The sequence below is a fragment of the Chiloscyllium punctatum genome, chromosome 46 (genome assembly GCF_047496795.1).
Source record: "Chiloscyllium punctatum isolate Juve2018m chromosome 46, sChiPun1.3, whole genome shotgun sequence".
Taxonomy (NCBI): Eukaryota; Metazoa; Chordata; class Chondrichthyes; order Orectolobiformes; family Hemiscylliidae; genus Chiloscyllium; species Chiloscyllium punctatum.
The window spans coordinates 41986665-42008152 of NC_092784.1; the positions used below are offsets into that span (position 1 = coordinate 41986665).

At 42.4% G+C, this 21488-nt stretch overlaps 1 protein-coding gene across 19 annotated transcripts in view; it reads right to left on the reverse strand.

Annotated features, from left to right (window-relative positions):
* LOC140467980 (adhesion G protein-coupled receptor L1-like) overlaps positions 1 to 21488 on the reverse strand; it is a 621988-nt gene that overhangs the window by 192973 nt on the left and 407527 nt on the right. For all 19 annotated transcript variants that reach the window (XM_072564089.1, XM_072564084.1, XM_072564081.1 and 16 more), the window contains one exon: positions 17227 to 17336. In XM_072564089.1, the coding sequence (XP_072420190.1) occupies positions 17227 to 17336 (110 nt within the window). The remainder of the gene's footprint in view (positions 1 to 17226; positions 17337 to 21488) is intronic.

Consider the following 21488-nt stretch of genomic DNA (forward strand, 5'->3'; position numbering starts at 1 on the left):
GGTAAGCTTAGTGAGAATGAGCAAACACATAGTAGCCAAAGGCCTGGTGGGGATCTGTTTAAATATGTTCACGCATTGCCTAAATTTGATGAGAAAGATGTAGAAGATTTTTCATCTCTTATTGAAGGTGGCTAAATATTTCAGTGGCCAGTGACCACGTAGCTTTTGTTGATCCAAACAAAACTTGTAGGTAGAACTAGTGAGATATTTGCATCACTATCAGAGGATGTATCTGGGGCATATGAGGAGATGAAGAAAGTGCATTTGAGCATGTGCTAGAAACCTACAGACAATGTTTCAGGAATCTAAGGAGGTAGCCTGGTCAAAACTACATTGCGTTTGAAAGGATCAAACAAAGTAATTTTATTAGGTGAATAAGGGCATTTAAAATAGAACAAACCTATGATGCTCTTAAAGAGATGATTATTTTGGAGGATTTCAAACATTCACTCCTGAGTTAGTGAGAACTCATGTGGAAGAGCAGACAATTAAAACAGCAAGATTAGCTGCTGAAATGGCTGATGATTATGAGTTGGCTCATAAATCAAAGTTTGGCTTCCAACATCAATTTCATTACCACAGGGTAGAAAGGAAACCCTTGAAGGGGAAAGAGAAGTTAAACAGCTCCGGTGTTTTCACTGCAGTAAAGTAGGCCATGTGAAATCACAATGTTGGTGGGTTAGAAGAAGCAATGGGAAGCCAGATGTAGGAAAATAGGATAAGCCAGTGACTGTTGTTGGAGTGGTAACAGAAAGCACAGTGGAGGCTAGAAAGCTGCACCAGAATATACAACCTGGTCGGAGACTGGTTAAGCTGGAAGTGCCAGCTCTTCTTAAATCATATACCTGCGAAGGTAAGGTTTAGAGGCATAGGCCAGGAGCAGCAGGTTACAATATTAAGAGATACGGGAACCTCTCAATCTTTGATGCTGAAAGATGTGGAAATATGTAGCTCTGAAGGACTGTTGCCAGAAAAAGTAATAGTAACAGGAATTCACGGTTAGACAAGAATTGCTCAATTATATAGAGTGAGTTAGAGTGTCCAGTGAAGAGTGGAGAAGTCGTGGTAGGATTACAGAAAAAACTTTCAGCTCCAGGAATACAATTTGTCTTCACTAACAATATAGCTGGTTCATAGGTAGGAGTGTTGGCCACTGTGGCTTTAAAGTCAGTGGAAACTCAGGCAACTGAACTATTAAAAGCTGTATATCTTGGGATTTTTCCCAATTGTGTGGTGATGAGGTCACAAAGTCACCAGTCGATACAGAAGAAATTAAAGAGTACATATAAGAAAGATGAAGTGGAATTAGCAGAGAGCCTGTTTGATCAAATGGTTGACACAACACAGGTGCAAATAGATGACATAGTAAACATTTTCAGTTCAGAGAAATTAACTGAGTTACAACAGAAAGATGGGAAACTAAACCACTTTTATCAAAAGGCATATATGGAAGAGAATCCGAATGTATCCGTGAATGCTATTATCTTAAAAATAATGTCTTAATGAGGAAATGGAGACCATCACATATTTAGGCAGATGAGAAATGGGTAGAAGTTCAATAGGATGGTTATGGTAGGGGATTTTAACTTTCAAAACATAGACTAGGACTGCCATAGTGTTAAAGGTTTAGATGGAGAGGAATTTGTTAAGTGTACAAGAAACTTTTCTGATTCAATATCTGGATGTACTGACTAGAGAAGAAGCAAAACCTGACCTACACTTGGAAAATAAGGCAGGGCAGGGGACTGAGATGTCAGCAGGGGAGCACTTTGGGGCCAGCGACTATAACTCTATTAGTTTTAAAACAGTTATAGAAAAGGATAGACTAGATCTAAAAGTTGAAGCTCTAAATTGGAGGAAGGCTAATTTTGATGGTATTAGGCAAGAACCTTCAAAAGCTGATTAGGTGCAGATATTTGCAGATAAAGGCGTGGTTGGAAAATGGGTAACCTTCAAAATTGAGATAACAAGAGTCCAGAGAGAGTATTTTCCTGTTGAGTGAAATGAAAAGCTGGTAGGTGTAAGGAATGCTGGATGACTAGAGAAACTGAGGTTTTGGTTAAGAAAAAGAAGGAAGCATACGTCAGGTATAGACAGGAGGGATCGAGTAAATCCTTAGAAGAGTATAAAGGCAGAAGGAGCATACTTAATAGGGAAATCAGGAGGGCAAAAAGGGGACATGAGATAGCTTTTGCAAATAGGGTTAAGGAGAATCCAAAGGGATTTTATAAATACATTAAGGACAAAAGGGTAACTAGGGAGGGATTACGGCACCTCAAACGTCAGCAAGGCAGCCTATGTGTGGAGCCACAGGAGATGGGGGAGATACTAAATAAGTATTTTGCATCTGTCTTTACTGTGAAGAAGGACAAGGAAGATATAGAATGGGAAATAAATGGTGACATCTTGAAAAATATCCATATTACAGAGGAGGAGTGCCGAATGACTTGAAATGCATAAAAGTGATAAATCCCCAGGACCTGATCAGGTGTACCCTAAAACTCTGTGGGAAGCTAGGGAAGTGATTGCTGGGCCTCTTGCTGAGATATTTATATAATCGATAGTCACAGGTCAGGTGCCGGAAGACTGGAGGTTGGCTAATGTGGTGCCACTATTTAAGAAAGGTGGTAAGGAAAAGCCAGGGTACTATAGACTGGATAGCCTGATATCTGTGGTGGGCAAGTTGTTGGAGGGTATCCTGAGGGACAGGATGTACACGTATTTGGAAAGGCAAGGACTGATTAGGAGTAGTCAGTATGGCTTTTTGCGTGGGAAATCATGTCTCATGAACTTGACTGAGTTTTTTTGAAGAAGTAATAAAGAGAATTGATGAGGGCAGAGCAGTAGACATGATCTATACGGACTATGGTTCCTCATGGGAGATGACACCAAAATTGGAGGTGTAATGGACAGCGAAGAAGATTACCTCAGAGAACAAGGGGATCTTGATAAAATAGGCCAATGGGGTGAAGAATGGCAGATGGATTTTAATTTAGGTAAATGTAAGGTTCTGCATTTTGGAAAAGCAAATCTGAGCAGGACTTACACACTTAATGGCAAGGTCTTGGGGAGTGTTGCTGAACAAAGAGACCTTGGAATGCACGTTCATAGTTCCTTGAAAGTAGAGTCGCAGGTAGATAGGATAGTGAAGAAGGCGTTTGGTATACGTTCCTTTATTGGTCCGAGCATTGACTACGTGAGCTGGGAGGTAATGTTGTGGCTGTATAGGACGTTAGTTAGGCCACTTTTGGAATATTGCATGCAGTTCTTATCTCCTTCCTATTGGAAAGATGCTGTGAAACTTGAAAGGGTTCAGAAAAGATTGACAAGGATGTTGCCAGGGTTGGAGGATTTGAGCTATAGGGACAGGCTGTTTTCCCTGGAGTGTCGGAGGCTAAGGGGTGACTTTATAGAAGTTTATAGAATCACGAGGGGCATGGATAGGATAAATAGACAAGGTCTTTTCCCCGGGGTGGGGGAGGCCAGAACCAGAGGGCATAGGTTTAGGGTGAGAGGGGAAAGATATAAAAGGGACCTCAGGGGCAACTTTTTCACACAGAGGGTGATGCGTGTATGGAATAAGCTGCCAGACGAAGTGGTGGAGGCTGGTACAATTACAGCATTTAAAAGGCATCTGGATGGGTATATGAATATGAAGGGTTTAGAGGGATATGGGCCAGGTGCGAGCAAATGGGACTAAATTAACTGGATATCTGGTTAGCATGGACGAGTTGGACCAAAGGATAAATTATTGAGTTATCTTCCAGAGGAAAATCGAAATGACCTGAAAGAGTTATTGCTATCTCATGGGAAGATATGTGGAAAGAAGCTGGGAAGTACTAACCTAATTATGCATGATGTAAATATAGGAGATGTGGTTCCGATTAAGCAACATCCTTATAGGCTTAACCCTCTAAAGTTGGTACAATTTCAAAAGAAGATTGAACGCATGCTCCAGGATGACATAATTGAAGTGAGTTACAATGACTGAAGCTCACCCATAGTAATAATGCCAAAGCCAGATGGTACCCAACGGTATGTGTGGACTATCACAAAGTCAATGTTGTTACAAAGACTGATGCATATCTGATCCCATATTTGGAAGACTGTGTTGAAAAAGTGGGACAGACAACTTATATTTCTAAGTTGGACTTGCTCAGAGGATACTAGCAGGTACCATTATCCAAAAGAGCAAAGACAATTTCAGTTTTTGTAAAGCTGAATGGACTGTATCAATTTAAAGTTATGCCATTTGGTATGAAAAATGCGCCAGCCACATTTCAGACACTAACCAATAAGGTCATTTCGGGATTACCCCAATTGTATAGTTTATATTGATGATCTGGTGATTTTAAGTCATACATAGAAGGAACATTTGCAACAATTATCAGACTTGTTTGATCTATTTCAGGAGGCAGGCTTGGTGGTAAACCTGTCTAAAAGTGATTTTGCCAAAGCCCAAGTCACCTTCTTGGGCCATGTTATTGGACATGGACAAATGGCCCATGGAATGCAAAAACAAAAGTAATTGGTGAGTTTCCCATACCATTGACAAAAACAGCAGTACTATGATACCTGGAATTGAGTGGATTTTACTGAAAATTCATACCAAATTTTAAGTGCGGCTGCTCCACTCACCAAATTACTAAAGAAAGGCAAGAAGTTTCAGTGGATAATGGACAGTCAGAAGGCATTTGACAGCCTGAAAGCTGTGTTAACCACTGCCCAGTATTGGCCACACCTAGTTATGCAAAGCCATTCAAGGTGGCTATCGATGCGAGTGATGTGGATATTGTTGCTGTGCTGTTACAGGAAGATGACGAGAAAATAGAAAGGCCTATCGGGTATTTCTCCAGGAAATTGTACATCCATCAGCATAAATATTGAGAAGACGACTTTGAGCTTGGAGTTGCCATGACAACATTTATGTTACCAGTATTGTATCCGAGACAATCATATATGCTGATCATAACCCATTGAGGTTAGTGGAGAAATTTAAGGATGAAAATTGCAGATTTTTTTAAGTGGAGCTTGTTATTACAGCCATCCAATTTGAAAATTGTGTATGTGGCAGGATGAGAAAATGTGATTGCCAACGCATCGTCGAGAGTAGGATGAGAAATGGACGCATTTGGTGGCAGGAATAAACGAACTGAAACAGAATGTACTAGTGCATGTTTGCGTGTTAATAGTCAATATAATGTATTTGGGTGCTGTAGTGTACTAACAGCATAAGATTAAGGGGCTTTAAAATGAAGCCATCTTTGGATATTAATGGTTCTTTGTTTTGGAGGGAAGTATGATGATGTTGCTCCTTTAACAAGGTTAGTTCGTCCTTGGTATCTTTTTAGAGGTGTCGTAAATGCACAGCATCATTAAGTTGCGCTAGACTTGGTTGGGTTTTTAAATAGTTCTGTTATTTGAAATTCAGTTTTCTTTTGTTCATGTGTAAATAAATACTGTTCTGTTTAAAACTTCCTTCTTGAAATGTTTTGAGGGGGGCTGGCAGTCCATAACAATCCCATGAGCATGTCCCTTAAAGGTCTAGTGCATGCCAACTTTGAGACTTAGCACAAATACTGAAAAAGAGAATGCTACAGGCTATTAAATGTTCGAACAGGTTTGGTCGGTAATACGGCCTTCGTCTGTTCTTGTCTAACAGAGATGTGAGTCCCTCTCTGTACAAAGGGGTAATCGGGAAGTGGGAGTCCCTTGTGACAAAATCAGTGAGCTGGCAGGAAAGTGTACTGACAGCGAGCTGGGAATGGAATATGAGTTCTAACGGTCCTGTTATAAATAGCCCATTTTCCTGGACTGACTAACAGAGGATGGCCTTTCAAGCTGCTGGCATCTAATGACACACAGCTCTCTATTCACTCACTCTCCAGCCTCAACAACCTTGCACTGACCTGCCTCTAAACTTCCAGACCAATTGCCTAACATCCAGTCCTGGGTGAGCAGATATTCAATCTAATTGAATATTGGGAATTGCACTGCTTTAATAACTTGCTACAAACACCATCCCCTGCTGTCTTCTGTTTACCAAGCCAGACAGCTCTCAACCCTGATAACCCATCTGACCTCCTGTGGTGAGTTAAGGTCTGACCACGTATCAGCACCATTATTTAAACTGCCCATTTCCATCTCCATCACACACACCTGATTTGTCAGATTGAATGCATCCAGTCTCAGATCATCTACAGCCAAAACTCTCACCCGTGCCTTCATTAAATCTAAATTTGACTGTTTTAACACTCCTTCCCACTCGCTACATTTGATCCTTTGGAAACAAGGGGTCATTCAAAAGCTCACACCTTTTGAAATCAGTTCTGGTCTCCTTGCTATATGGAGGATGTTATTAAACCTTAAAAGGTTCAGGAACAATTTACAAGGATATTGCCAGGGTTGGAGGATTTGAGCTATAGGGAGAGGCGAAATACACTGTGGCTATTTTCCCTGGAGTGTCAGAGGTTGAGTTTGGTTGAGATTTATAAACTCATGAGAGGCATGGATACGGTGAATAGTCAAGGTCTTTTCCCTGGGGTAGGGGAGTCCAAAACTAGATGGCATAGGTTTAAAGTGAGAGGGGAAAGATTTAAAATCGACATCAGGGGTAATGTTTTCACGTAGAGGGTGGTGCGTGTATGGAATAAGCTGCCAGAAGGAGTGGTGGAGGCTGGTACAATACAACATTTAAAAGACATCTGGATAGGTACAAGAATAAGAATAGTTTAGAGGGACATGGGCCAAATGATAGCAAATGGGACTAGATTAATTCCGAATATCTGGTTAGCATGGACGAGTTGGATCCAAGGGTCTGTTTCCATGTTGTACATCACTGTGGCTCTAAGTCCCACTGACCTACTAGCCCTGTGCTTGCTACCCTTCATTGGCTCCCAGTCAATAAATGCCTTAATTTGAGATAATGATTGGATAGCAACAGGAAGTGGCACCATTTGCATTTCCTCTCTGCGAACAAGAGGAACCTGTTCAAGCATTGGACTTTTCTAAAATTATCTAGGAGTTTAGGGAGCTGTTGTTTTCACCATGGCAATACCCTGGCCAATAAGATTCAATAAGCCAACCATTCAGGGATCCTTCTCTGTTGTAGTATAAATTGTTGTGGTCTTTTGAAATTTGGCACTCTTGCAATAGGACCTAATGAGTGCACGATGACCAGATTGAGAACTATGTCTCTCACTTTGGCAAGATACAAACTGTGCACCACCAAGTGAAAGAGATGTAGCAGAACATAGAAAGCAGAATGATGGAGAAGCTGGTGTTTGCAGAGAGTGGAAGGCAGGAGGCTGGCTGGGATAACACTGTGTGATGACCTCCTTTAGTTTTGTCCATTTTAAATTGTACTGACTAGTTCAGCAATCTCAGACTGATAACATTTATCAAATAGATAATTCCAAGAGTTGGCCTGTGGCTACATTCAATTCTGCCCAGCAGGGGAGGGCTCATTACAATATTTTCAATAGGTCATTCAGACAATTTAGAGTCGCTGAAGAGGAGTTCAATGGGCATAGACAGTTATTTGAAGGGGCAGGCACAGAAAGAGTCTTCAGGCTACGGAGTACTACTGCAATCCAAAGATGTGCAGGTCAGGTTAATTGGCCATGCTAAATTGCCTATAATGTTAGGTGCATTAGTCAGAGGGTCTGGGTGGGTTACTCTTAGGAGGGTCGGTGTGGACTTATTGGGCCGAAGGGCCTGTTTCCACACTGTAGGGAATTTAATCTAATCTTAACAATGCCACAGGTTTATTGAAGTGACAACTTAGACAAATCCTACAGTGGTTGAATAGTGATGGCTAGTGAGGGCTCAGGGAAGTCTTGGGAGCACATAAGGAACAATGTGACACTAACAGTCCAGTACAGTCAAGAGTGGGTGTCAACAATCTGACAAGCAATGTTCACTCAATGTAACTGAGCAAGGTTAGTGCTCAGAAAAATCCAAAAGTAAAACTGGATTGGCAAAGCCCACTGTTTGTAAAAAGCAGGAGTTGTGCCTCCGAGGGAGGACAATTTCCAGAGTCCAAGAAAGGATGGACCAAGGAAAAGAAGGTGATCAACCAGAATGGGAGCAGTCTTTGAGACAGTCCATGATGGAATGGGTTGCAAGGCCAGATCAGAACTGAAAAATTACAACCCATTGTGGAGATTCATGAGAATTAATGAGCCATAGTATCATTAAAATCTGAGGGAAGTTGCTGAGAAATCAGTGGACCTGTCTGGATTGCATTTGCTATTTGATTTGTGTGATGGGGAAGTTGGAAGGACAATCGTTGTGGCATTTACATCAGCACCAGTGAGAATATTGACTCCAGTAACAGAATGGGTATATGCCACAGCAGCAGAATGGGCATTCAGTACCAGTATTGGTGTACTGATGGTCTGCCCTAACATATGGCAAATGATATTCATCATATGCCTATTGCGTACATGTGCGCTGGTTAATCACAGAATTCATGGGCCATGTTTTTGGAGGTTACCTCTGCTTTAGCACAGTTGGCACACTGGACTAATGCAGGACAAAGGTTTCTCTAAGAAAATTATAAGGAACATGGGTTAATGTCTCACAAGAGACAGTAAGTTTTCTCTGGTGTTTTGAAATTAGCTTTTTTAATTCTTTTTATTGTTAGTGTCCTTAAACTAACTAGTATGATCAACTCTTTTCTTGGATCATTGGATGTTGGAAATCTCATTTACATGTCATTTCCAGATGATATGCCTTCATTGTTTATTAAATTGTTACAGGAAGAGAAACAGGTTAAAATAGGTGCTCTCCATCTTCCAGCACCTTGTTCAGCTCTGCATGCCCTCTGCTCACTGTATTCCAAGGGCAATACCTACTAGTGTTCCCACAACCTGGGAGTGACTGGATTGTGCAGCAGCCTTTCACTTAGCATCTGGCACACCATCCTCAGTAGGCTTTTCAAACGTGTCAAAGGTTAGAAAGCACAATATGTACAGTTGCAGCAACAAGCAGGTTAAACTGGCAAAAATTAACTTACAAGTAGTTGATGATCTATTTAATTACAGAACTGGGGTGGGTGTGGACCTTCCAGTGACTTAATAAACATTTGCTTGTGCATGATTAAGAGATGGCATTGCTCAGAGTGTTGAACTCCAAAATTCAGCACTGGTATCACATCCATTATAATAGAACCTAAGATACCTGATGCCCTGGCTTCCCAGTTAGTTCCACTGCCTTGAATGATCTGTGTATACTTAATTCCTTTTAATCCTCTCTGCTCCTGTATGTCCATACTTTTGGTTTTACATGGCTTTTCCTCATGATTCCATGCCTGTGTTTGAACATAAAAGCCTTCTCTCACTCCAACTATCTCTTCCATGTGCTTATATACTTCTGCTCCCACTACCAACAATCATTTATCAAATAACACTCCAAGCAGCATCTTCTGCACACACAGTGTCTCCTGCTGCTGACTGGAAAGATGTCAGAGATGGGTGTATGTGCAACCCGGCCCTGGAATGTGTATCACCATTCCTGAGGTATTTCTGAGTCAGATGTCACATGACATCAGGTTATAGTCCAACAGGTTTATTTGAAATCATAAGCTTTCAGGTCCTGCTCCTTCATCAGGTGAGGTGGAGGGAAGCACACTGGTTATGGAGTCATAGAATCAGAGTTGTACAGCATGAAAACAGACCCTTTGGTCCAACCAGTCCACGACAATCATGTTCTCAAACTAAATTCGTCCCATCTGCCTGCACTTGGCCTATATTTCTCCAAAACTTTCCTATTTACAAACTTATCCAAATGTCTTTTAAACATTGTACCTATACGTGAATCCAATACTTTCTCTCGCAGTTCATTCCACATACAAACCACTCTCTGGTTTAAAAAAAAAGTTGCCCTTCGTGTCCTTTTTAAATCTCTCTCCTCTCACCTTAAAAATATGCCCCCTAGTTTTGAACTTCCCACCATAGAGAAAAGACTCTTGTCATTCACCTTATCTATGCCCCTCATGATTTTATAAACCTTAATAATGTCACCCTTCGACCTTTTACACTCCAGAGAAATACGTCCCAGTCTTTCTAGTCTATTTTTATATTTCAAACCCTGCATAACCAGCAACATCCTGGTAACTCCTTTCTGAATCTTCTCCAGTCCAATAATATCTGTCCTATGTCAAAGAAACCAGAACTGCACATAGTACTCCAGAAAAGTGCTCACCCAAATCCTGTACAACCTCAACATGATACTACAACTCCTAGACTCAAAGGTTTGAGCAATGAAGGCAAGCATGCTAAATGCCTTCTTAACCACCCTGTCTACATGTAATGCAAATTTCAAAGAATTATGCACCTGAATCCTCTCAGTCTCTCTGTTCTACAAAACTACCCAGAGCCCTACCATTAATTATACAAGTCCTGACCTTGTTTTTATTACCAAAGTGCGATACTACACACTTATCCAAATTAAACTTTGCCTGCCACTCCTCAGCCTATTGACCCAATTGATCAAGATCTCTTATTTGTAATCTTAGGTAAACTGCTGCAGGATTTCAGAATATCCTCATTCTAGCTAGTTTATTTTGTACTCTATCCATTTTCTGCTAGTTTCAGGCTTGTCCCACTTAACCACACCCTTGAATGTAACCTATTTATGTTGTGTACTTTGTCAGAGAGAATTCATGCAGCTGGTTAACTCAATTGAGATATCCAATCTAAAAAATAAGGGTTCATGTCTCATGTGAGGTATTGAATTTATTCTTATAGATTTTCAAATTAGTTGTTTAATTAATGTTTTTTTACTGGCTAAAAATCATATAACACCAGATTATAGTCCAACTGATTAAATTGGAAGCACTGGCTTTCAGAGCGCTGTTCTTTCATCAGGTGGTTTAACCACTTGATGAAGCACCACGCTCTGAAAGCTAGTGCTTCCAATTAAACCTGTTAGACTATACCTGGTGTTGTGCGATTTTTAACTTTGTACACCCCAGTCCAACACTGGCATCTCCAAGTTTTTTTTTAATTGGTAGTGTACTTAAAATAAATATAATCAATTCTTCTCTGGGATTTCATTTATTCATTGACATTTTGATTATCTACCTTCATTATTTACTAAATTGTCATAGTAAGAGGAAACAGTTGATAATTAATTAATTAGCAGACAGGATGTTAAAACTTGCAGTTGGTTAAGGAGTGCACAAAATAAGAACGGATAACTTCAATTTTTTTGGTAATCTGCGTCAAGCCAGATTGCTCTTTTTAATGCAACAGTTGACCCTGAGGCTGCAACTGAGGTCATGCAGGAAATACACCCCCTAAAGTTGGGGCACAAATAAACCCAGCCTTCTCCATTCCCTCTGTCCCAACCTTGGCAATAATCACTCCAACTTCTTTGGTTTTAGAACTCCCTTCCATCAAATTCTCTGCTTCTCAAAATCCCTTTCTTCCTTTAAGCCCCTCCTTAAAACCTGCCTTTTTGTTCAAGTTTTTGGTGTAGTTCTTCTGGCTTTCTACCTCAGATAAACTTGGATTCTGGGGTCTTCTGCTGTGTTCAAGGCTTTAAGTAATCACAGCTTGATGTTTGTGATCCAATTGAATCAGGAACAAATGGACTGTGGGTTTGTTGAGGTGGAATATATCGGCCATCTGCTTCCATTCAGGAAAGCAAGAACTTCACAAAATCACAGAATTGGTACAGCGTAAGAGGAAGTCATTTGGCCCATTATGCCCACTCTAGCCCACTAAATGAGCATCATTACCCAATGCAAATCTCCTGCTTAATAAACATATCCTTATGTCTGTCCAAATAACCATCCAATGCCCTTGTAAATGTCTCAAGTGAACCTGCTATGACCACATTTCCAGGCCATGCATTCCACACACTAACTACTTGTGTGAAAAAGTTTTTCTCACTTCACCCTTATTCTGTTTGCACATCATTTTAAATCAACGCCCCCTCAGCTGCTCATGATTTTGAAAATATCTCTCCAATCTCCTCTGCTTCTCTCCAAAGAGAACAGTCCCAACTTCAACATATCTATGAACTCGAATTTAGTACAGCATTTTGCACTAATGGCAAAGTACTATTGAAGTGTAGTGATTGTTATAATATAGGAACAGGAGCAAACAATGTGTGTGCAGAAGATCCCTCGAGTTGCAATAGGATAGCAGCCAGATAATCTGTTGGTTATTAATCAGGACAGCACAGACAATTCCACTACATGTCTTAAAAAAAGGTCATGGAAACTTCATGTTCTTGTTTCAACACTTCCCACACCTCCAACAGTGCAGCGCTCTCTCAGCAATGTTTGGCCTGGAGTGCTTGGTCTGAATGAACTCCTTAAGTCACTGGACTCTGTGCCTCCGAGACGTGAGTGCAACCAGCTGGATAAGCACCTTCATACCTCTGAGGCACAGTCAAAGCAGCCAGCACTCAGCTGGCAATGCTTCATGTTTGTAGGTCACTTTGTAAAGGTTTACTAGCCACATTGTGAAATCTGCCCCAGCTGCCCTGAGGTGAAGGTGGGATAAATCTTCAATTTGCACATTTCTGTCAAATGGGCGATGGCAGATTGACAAACCATCTACTTTGGAAGCTAAAAGAATTAAAAGTGAGAAGTAAAGGGTAGTGCAAATGCCATTTTCATAGAATCCCTACAGTGCAGAAAGAGGCCATTCGGCCCATCGCATCTGCACCGATTCTCGGAAGAGCATCCCTCCCAGACCCAGCTGCCTCACCTCACCCCTGTAACCCCACATTTCCCATGGCTAACCCACCTAGCCTACACATCCCTGACAGTATTGGGCAATTTCTCATGGCCAATCCACCTAACCTGCACATCTTTGGACTATGGGAGGAAACCCACATGGATATGGGAGGATGTGCAAATTCCACAATGACAGTTGCCCAGGACAGGAAGTGAACCTCGGTCCCTGGCACCACGAGGCAGCAATGCTAACTGCTGAGCCACCATGCTGGCCGAAAGCATGTGGGAACAAGTCTTCAGCCCCTCAATCATCTCCTATTATTTGATTAGACCACAGTCAATCTTTCATAGGATGAAGGTGTTAGTGGCGTGGCCAATGTTTGCTACTCATTGAGAATTGCCCTCGAACTGAGTGGAGGGCTAGGCCATTTCTGAGGGCAGTTAAGAGTTAACCCCATTTCTATGGATCTGGAGTCACTGAATAAGGATGGTAGATTTCTTTCCCTGACAGACATTAGTGAAATGGATGGGATGTGGTGACATTGAGGGAAAATAGTGCTAAGGTAGAAGCTTAACCTATTCAATTGAGTGACAAAGCAGGAACCTATCTTGCTTCCTACCCACATTGCTGTAGGTATAGAGCCACACATAGGCCAGGAGTAAGGGTAAGGTCAGGAGATTTCCTTCCTGAAAGACATCAGTAACCCAGATCATTCAATGAACGTTGTTTTGGCTGGCATTACTGAAGTTAGCTTCAAATCCCAGGTTTATTAATTGAACTTGGATCTCAACACTTGCTGTGGTGGGATTTGAACCCTTGTCCTGAGAACATTAATGGATTACCAATCCAGTGAGATTACTGTTGACCTTCACATTCCTACATTATGTGCCTTTGCTCCCATCCCTCCTTTCAATTCCTAATAAAAATCTATTGGTGTCCATTTTCAATATTTCAAATGCTCCCAGCCACTTTCCACCGGAGTTCAAATGAGAGAGTTTTAGATATTCCCTCACTCTCTGCACCAGCTCAAATGATATCCTCCTGGGGTTCTGGATACCTCTATTAGAGGAAATAATTCTTTCAGACCATTCTTGCTGTTGGGCTCTTGTTAAATTTTAAACACGCTGATCAGAATCTGAAAAAGTCAAAAGGTATCGTCTGACAAAATTATAGCCGAGAGTCTCCAGAACGTGCCCCAGCCTGAATCTGGGTGGAGGTGTAGGGTGGAGGGGGGGCATGGAGGGGCAGTCAATATTTCACTTTGAGTTCAGGAATGTGTTAGGCCTGCAACTCTTTGGGAACATTTGGGATAAATTGTTGGAGGGTTTTAGGCCGTGATGGAGGCCACTCACTCAAGCACACTCTGCCTTTTAATCTGACTGTTGCCGATCTGTATTTCAAATTCATTTGTCCACCTCCAATTCATTTAATGCAAAATAAGTCAATCAAACCCAGCTTTGAAATTTTCAATTGCCTCCAAGTCTCAATGGTTTTTGTGGGTGGGGTCAAAGGGGTGACAGAGAGTTCCACATTTCCACTGCCCCTTGTGTGAAGAAGTACTTGCTGATTATCCTTTGACAAGGTTTCATTTTGAGGTTATTCCTCTCCCTGTTCTGGGCAGTCCCAACTACAGGCAATACATCTGTTTACGCAATGCTATTAATCATCTTATGCACCTTATCTCCTGTACTTAAGGAGGTACAAACCTAATACATGCAATCTCAAGGGAGGCAATAGCCTATAGTGCAGAGATCCAAGAAATGTCCTAAGGGTCCATGTTCAAATCCTGTTACAACAGATAGTGGCGTTTGAATTCAATAATAATCTGGAATTATGTCTCTAAGGGTAACCTTTTGACTTTCGGGGGGAAAACCCATCTGGTTCACTAATGTAATTCAGGGGAGGTATCTCACACTCACCTGGTTTGGCCTCTGTGTTATTCCAGGCCCACGCAATGTGGTTTACTTTTAATTGCCCAGTGGGCAAATAATGATGGCCAATAAATGCTTGTTTAACCAGCGATGCCCTCATTCCTAATTGGGCAGGGGCTCTCATCATGAATGTGAATGAATTCAAAAAGAAAATCTGCCCTTCTGTTTAACCCTTTCATTCCTGGAATGATTCTGATGGAACTGTGTGGCACCCCTGCCTGACCAGTACATGGATGTCAGGAAAACCTAGTCCAATACTCTCTAGATTGGCTTATAGTGAGGAATTTCAGCAGAGGTTTAATGTTCATCTAAACCTACATTAAAAACAGGAAAAAAAGAATCCTTATTAGTGTGGTCTACTATAACATGGTCTCACTCTTTCGAGGCCAACACCCATGGTTTAATTCCTGAGGTATGATGGTCAGACTGAAACTTCGACCTAGGGTCATGCTGGAGTTTTATACATCTGTAGCAATCCCTCTGTGTTCAAGTCTTTTTGAGATCTCTGGGGGGATATTGCTAATAATTTATGCCCATTTGCACCCCAAGAGTCTCCAGTCCCCCTCAACAGACACCTTCCTGTCTCAAAACTTCTCTGTCTGTAGTAAGGGGGAAGAATCATTGAATCCCTCCAGTGTGGAAGCAGGCCAATCGGTCCTCACTGACCTTCCAAAGAGCAGCCCACCCAGACTCAGCAACACCCCATCTCCCATCTCTTTAAACTTGCATTTCTCATGACTACTTCACCTAACCTGCACATCTCTGGACACTATGGGCAATTTAGCATAGCCAAACCACTTAACCTGCACATCTTTGGACTGTGGGAGGAAACCAGAGCACCTGGAAAAAACCCACACAGAATGGAAGGTATATTTAAACTCTTCGACCTGAGGCTGAAATTGAACCCAGGTTCCTGGCGCTGTGAGGCAGCAGTGCTAACCACTGAGCCGCTGTGCTGCCCAAGAGGGTATCGTAGAAGGAGGGATGCCTATACACCAGTCCCAGGCATTTGATTTAAGGAGGGATTTGGTTTACAGCTTGTTATAGCTCTTGGGATGCACTGGTAGTGTTCCTACTCCTGGAGCCAGAAGGTTCGAGTTCAAGTCCCACCTGTTCCAGAGGTGATTAAGAGCAGGTTGTTTTGAAAGTATGTCTGTGGCCTGCTCTCCAGGAGTGGCTGAGCCCGAACTATCCCATTTAGGACCCTGCTGGTGAACTGGGGACTGTGAAGGGTCTCAAGACAGAGCTGACCTGCAGGGTCAGAGGTCAGCGAGCAGAAAGTGCCAGGAAAAGAGATGCAGAGAGCCAGACAGGTGTGAATCTCAGTAAAACAGGGGAGTACTGGAAACTATCAGTCTTGGGGAACTTCCCGAAGACCCTCCGTGAGGTTCAAACATCATATCGGAATGGGTATGAGTAATAGGTGTGCGCCCCCTCATCTATCAGAATCTACAGCGAGTTGAATTGGGATTGGGAGAGATTGCAGATAGTGCCACTGGTGCGTGGAGTGAGGGTTAAACCAGACTCTGCTCCACATGATGTAGGATGTCAAGAGATGCAGATCTTTTGATCTCTTAGAAACTCTACAGTGCAGATTGAGGCCATGTGGCTCATTGAGTGCATCTTATCCAGACTCAGCCCGCATTCCCCCACTACCCTATCTATGGTAACCTTGCACTTCCCATGGCTAACCAACCTAGCCTGCATATCCCTGGACACCACAGTACATTTTAGCAGGGCCAATCCACCTAACATGCACAAATTTGGACTGTGTGAGGAAACTGGCGCACCCGGAGGAAACCTACACAGGTGCAGGGAGAATGCGCAAACTCCACATGAACAGTTGCCTGAGGGTGGGATTGAAACCTGGCGTGGTGAGGTAGCAGTACTAATCAGTGGGCGCTAACAGATCATATAGTTTGTTGTAACTGTAGAAAAAGTGAGAAAGGGCTCTTATGGTGAAGTGGTAGAGTCCCTACCTCTGGACCAAGAGGCCTGGGTTCAAGTCCCATCTGTTCCAGAGGTGCATGGTAACGCTTCTCTGAACAAGTCATTTTGAGAATATCTAGAGCTACGAGAGTCACTTTCCCCTGCACTCCCCACGCCATCCCTTCCCCAACTTTTCAAGAATGAACAAACTTAAATGTGCAGAAAAGCAGCTCATAAAGATGCTGGCGTCCTCTTCTCACTGCGCTGCGGGGAGAAAAATAAAAGAGGGAGAAGAAAGGAGGAATGAGGAAGACGCCTTGAAAAGAAGCTGTGAGCAGGGTTAGAAGGAAAGGGTTAGCAGTGAATGACCAGCCGCACCAGTCATTTGACTCACGGCTTGGCGACAGGGCTGTGATTGGCCGGATTCAACACTGAGCGATCGTCTGAAAGGGAAGTCAGAGACGGACAGACAATGCCTGCTGAAACCAATCGAAGGATAGGCCCAAGATGTAATGTCTAAGCCCCTCAGCAAAATACAGTTGTTATGGTCAGGAGACTGCACCCCGGACTCAGGGACAATCTCCACAGCAGTGAACAACAATGAACAAGCAAGCTCTTCACAAAGGGCAGTGGTCCATGAGGGTGAGATTAGAATGGGAGCAGGTACTTACTGTAGGGGACACACTCATACTGGATCTCCAGATACTTGTAGGTCCCTGGGCAGGGGTCAGGGAAGACGTCGGAACCTGCCACCACCACACACTGTGTACGGTTGTTACACCTGCCAGAGAAATAACACCAATTAGAGACTTGGAAACTGCTGTGGAAACACTGCAGAAAATAATCATTTCTTACGTCCAAGGGCAAATACAGAATGGGGTTAGAAACAAAGTAAAGCTTCTTCTACTCTTTCAAGCTTAATATAAATGGAAAATAGAGCTCTCTCCACATTGTCCCCATCAAAGAATCCTAGGATACAGACAGCATAGGGTTAGATACAAAGTAAAGTTTCATGATCATTGTTCTCATCAGACAGTCCCAGGACAGGAACAGCACGGGGTTAGACACAGAGTAAAGGTTCATCTATTCTTTTAAATGTAGAGCTTTCCCTACGCTGTCGACATCAAATACTCCCAGGATAAGAATGGCATGGGTTTAGATAGGGAGTAAAGCAACCTCAATACTTTAAAATAAAAGTAAATAGAAAGGAAAGCCTCCTTGATACTGTTCGCATTGATCACTCCCAGGACAGTGTCAGCACATGTTTAGATCCAGCGTAAAGCTCCCACTACTCATTTGAACTGATAGTGAAGATTTTTCTACGCTGTCCTCATCGCACCCTCCCAGGACAGGTGCAGCACAAGGCTTGTTACAATTTGATTGATCTGTTTTCATCTTGGTTGGCTTGATGACTGTTTGAGAGAAGGTTCAAGTCTGACAATGAATCAAGGAAAACACTTGGACCATGTTTTTGGAGCTTTGTTTCTTATTCAAGATTCTAACTGAGGTTCTGGCCCATTCAGAGAACAGAGACAATTCTCAGGTTGATTATCAATGATTTAACCTCCATCATAAGTTTGGCAATACTGTATTAGCTATCTAAACTGTCACCTTGGGGGTTGCACCATAATTATTGGGGCAGGAGTGGAGTAGGGTGGAAGGGAAGGGGGAAAACTGGATCCCTGCAAGTTGAGCACATGATAAAAATGACTTGTGCTTGAACTCCTGTCTCCCTGGAATGGTCTGCTCCCATGGACATTGTTCTACCCTCGTGCATTATGCTTACCATGGGGTCTGTAAAGCATACCACTTGAATTCAGAACATAACATAAGAACTAGGAGCAGTATTAAAGTATAATCATCATAGTCCCAGAGGGCCATAGGGTGCTCTCTCATTATAGAGGGACAACTAATGGTGACTTAACCTGAGGATCACTACGCCTCAAGACAAGGGGAAAGATTGAGAAGGAGAGTCCTTCATGGTAACTACAGGAGTAGGCAATTCAGCCCCTTGAGTCTGCTTCACTATTTGCTCTGATCATAGAGTCATACAGCATAGAACCAGGCCTGTTGTCTATGCTGACCAACAATCACCAAACTACGTTAATCCATTTACCCTGGTCCACAGTTCACCATTCCTTTGCATTTTACATACTTGTCCATAAGTTGTGAGAGTATCTGCCTCCATCACCCTCTCAGGCTGCATGTTCCATATTTCTATAACCCTCTTGGTGAAAAAAATTCTTTCTCACAACTCTTCTAAACTATTTGCTCCTCACCTTAAACTTATCCTCTCTGGGTGATCTAGTTGAGTTCGCTCCAGATGAACTGTTCCAATTCTGAGTCTGCTGTATCTCTGTCCTTCCCTTATTGAAGATATTATTGTCTGATTCTCAGTAGGTTCTGTGAATTCTTTACTTACATTGTAATACACAGAACAATGACCATGACCCTTTTTGTCTTCTTCAAGTTTCAAAGGCATGTGACTATTGTGTCAGAGTTACACCAACATATCCATCGTTCTCAGTAAGATATTTATTCCTATCACACTGCAAACATGTTGAGGGCTACAGAGAGAAGAGTGGAAGAACTGGCAAACTATCTGCTAGACAGTTGGAATGAAAAATCTTTCTAAATATTGTAATCACAGGCTTAAGCATAGGAACCAGGAGCAAGTAATTTTCCCCTTTGAGCTTCAGGATTGAGATGAGGAAGACTTTTTTTGTCAGAGGGTGGTGAACCGTTGGAAGTCTCTACTCCACAGAGCTGTGGAGGCTCAAAGATCGAGGATTTTCAAGACAGAGATAACAACCTTCTAAATTTCTTGCTGCAGTTATACAGGATCTTGATGAGTCCACACCTTGAGTACTGTGTGCAGTTTTAGTGTCCTAGTTTGAGGAAGAGCATTCTTGCTATTGAGGCAGTCCAGTGAAGGTTCACCAGACTGATTTCTGGGATGGCAAGACTCATATGAAGGAAGACTGGACCGACTGGGCTTGTACTTTAGAAGAATGAAGGGGGATCTCATAGAAATATATAAAATTCTGATGGGACTGGATAGGCTTGATGTGCAAAAAATGTTTCCGATATTGGGCAAGTCCAGAACTAGGTCCACAGTCTAAGAATAATGGAAACACCATTCAGGACTGTGATGAGGCAAAATATCTTCACTGGGAGAGTTGCGAACCTGTGGAATTCTCTCCCACAGGAAGCTGTTGGGGCCAGTTCATTAGAAATATTCAAGAAGGAGTTGGACATGGCTAAAGGAATCGAGAGTATGAAGAGAAAGCAGGACTGGGATACTGAAATTGCGTGATCAGCCATGATCATATTGAATGCTGGTGCAGGCTTGAAGGGCTGAATGGCCTACTCCTGCACATATTTTCTATGTTAAATATTGAAGATATGAAAGGGATAATACCAGAAAATGACATGAAGATTGGCCATGATCTAGTTGAGAGCCGAGGGGTTGGATGTAATTTCCTGCTCCTGTTTCCTAGGCTCCAACATGAAGGGGTTGTTTGAAAATGATCATAGAGCACAAGGGAGTTACAGAGATAAGAAGGCATTTAAACACAAGATGTGAATTTAATATTTTAAGATGCAGTCTAAAAGTTCTGATTGCAGTGCACCTGAAGCTATGGCAGATATGAACAGGTGAAACTAAATCTTCCACTGGGCTGTGAAGACCAGAGCTAACAGCATAAACACTGCAAGTTGTCTCACAGACACCAGGCTCCTGGAATTCAAATTAAAAGCTGAAAACGAAAACAGCAAGAGAGGGAGAGAGATGTGTCAGAGCTTCTTCACTCATGCAAATATCTTGCAACCATCTTGGGCACTTGACACACTAATGTAAAGTGACTGCACTTTCCCTCTAATTATTCGTCTACTATTATGCCAACCCACTTTTGCAAACCCTCAGTTTCTGTCATAGTATCATTGCAAAGCTTTTGAACTGCACGTTCCACTGAAGAATTACCTTGGAGGTGAACAATAAGGATTATTCCATTACTGTTGCCTCTGGCAACCCAGGAGTGCGGCATTAGAGCTTCAAAATGCAAGAACGGACAGGCACTGACAATCAGCACTGAGTGAAGCTTTAGTGAACTCTTGCCATCTACAGTTGTCAGCTAGTTGGCATGACAGCAATTCCCAGGAGACTGTATTTAAGTTGAGATCATTAAATATCCAGAGATTCCATAACATTAGATGCACAGGTAGACAGAAGCACATTGAAGGCTGAACATAAACTGGGGCTGAACAATACTTAAATGTAACTGCCTCCATCGGGGACTGAACTGAATCGGCCCTATTATCTTGTTAGTTACTGGCCTTGAGATAGGTTTTAGGGAGAATCAATGCGGGCACTCCAGTCTTGTTCAGAGGGAGTGTTACAATGTCAGAGGTATAGAATTTCAGGTGAGGTATTAAACTGAGGCACTCTCTGCTCTTTTGGATGGACACAGAAGATTGCATGGCACTATTTCGAAGGAGAGCAGGAGGCCAACACTTGTCTCTGAATTGCCATTGCTGAAGCAGATTGTCTATAACAGCATTACCACTTTGGAGCTTCCCGTACGCAAACTGGTTCCCATGTTTTCCACACCACGAGTTTGATTACACTTCAAAAGTATTTAATTGGCTTTACCATGTTTGAGACTGTACTAAGATCACAAAAGGCTTTTTGTGATCTTTCAGCTTTCAGCTGTGCTCAAAGTCCTTGATCATGTGCTCTCTCCTTTGTAAGCTTCTTATGAGCATTGTCCCCAGTGAGCTTAGCTTATGAACTACATGGCCTTTCCTGGTTGATTTGATTAAACAATTGCTGCACCCTCTTGAATTGGCCCAATTAATACTGCACCAATTCAGATGGACTTAGGATACAGCTTACCAAGGATCATGCTGATCGCATTCTTCGTCACTATCACTC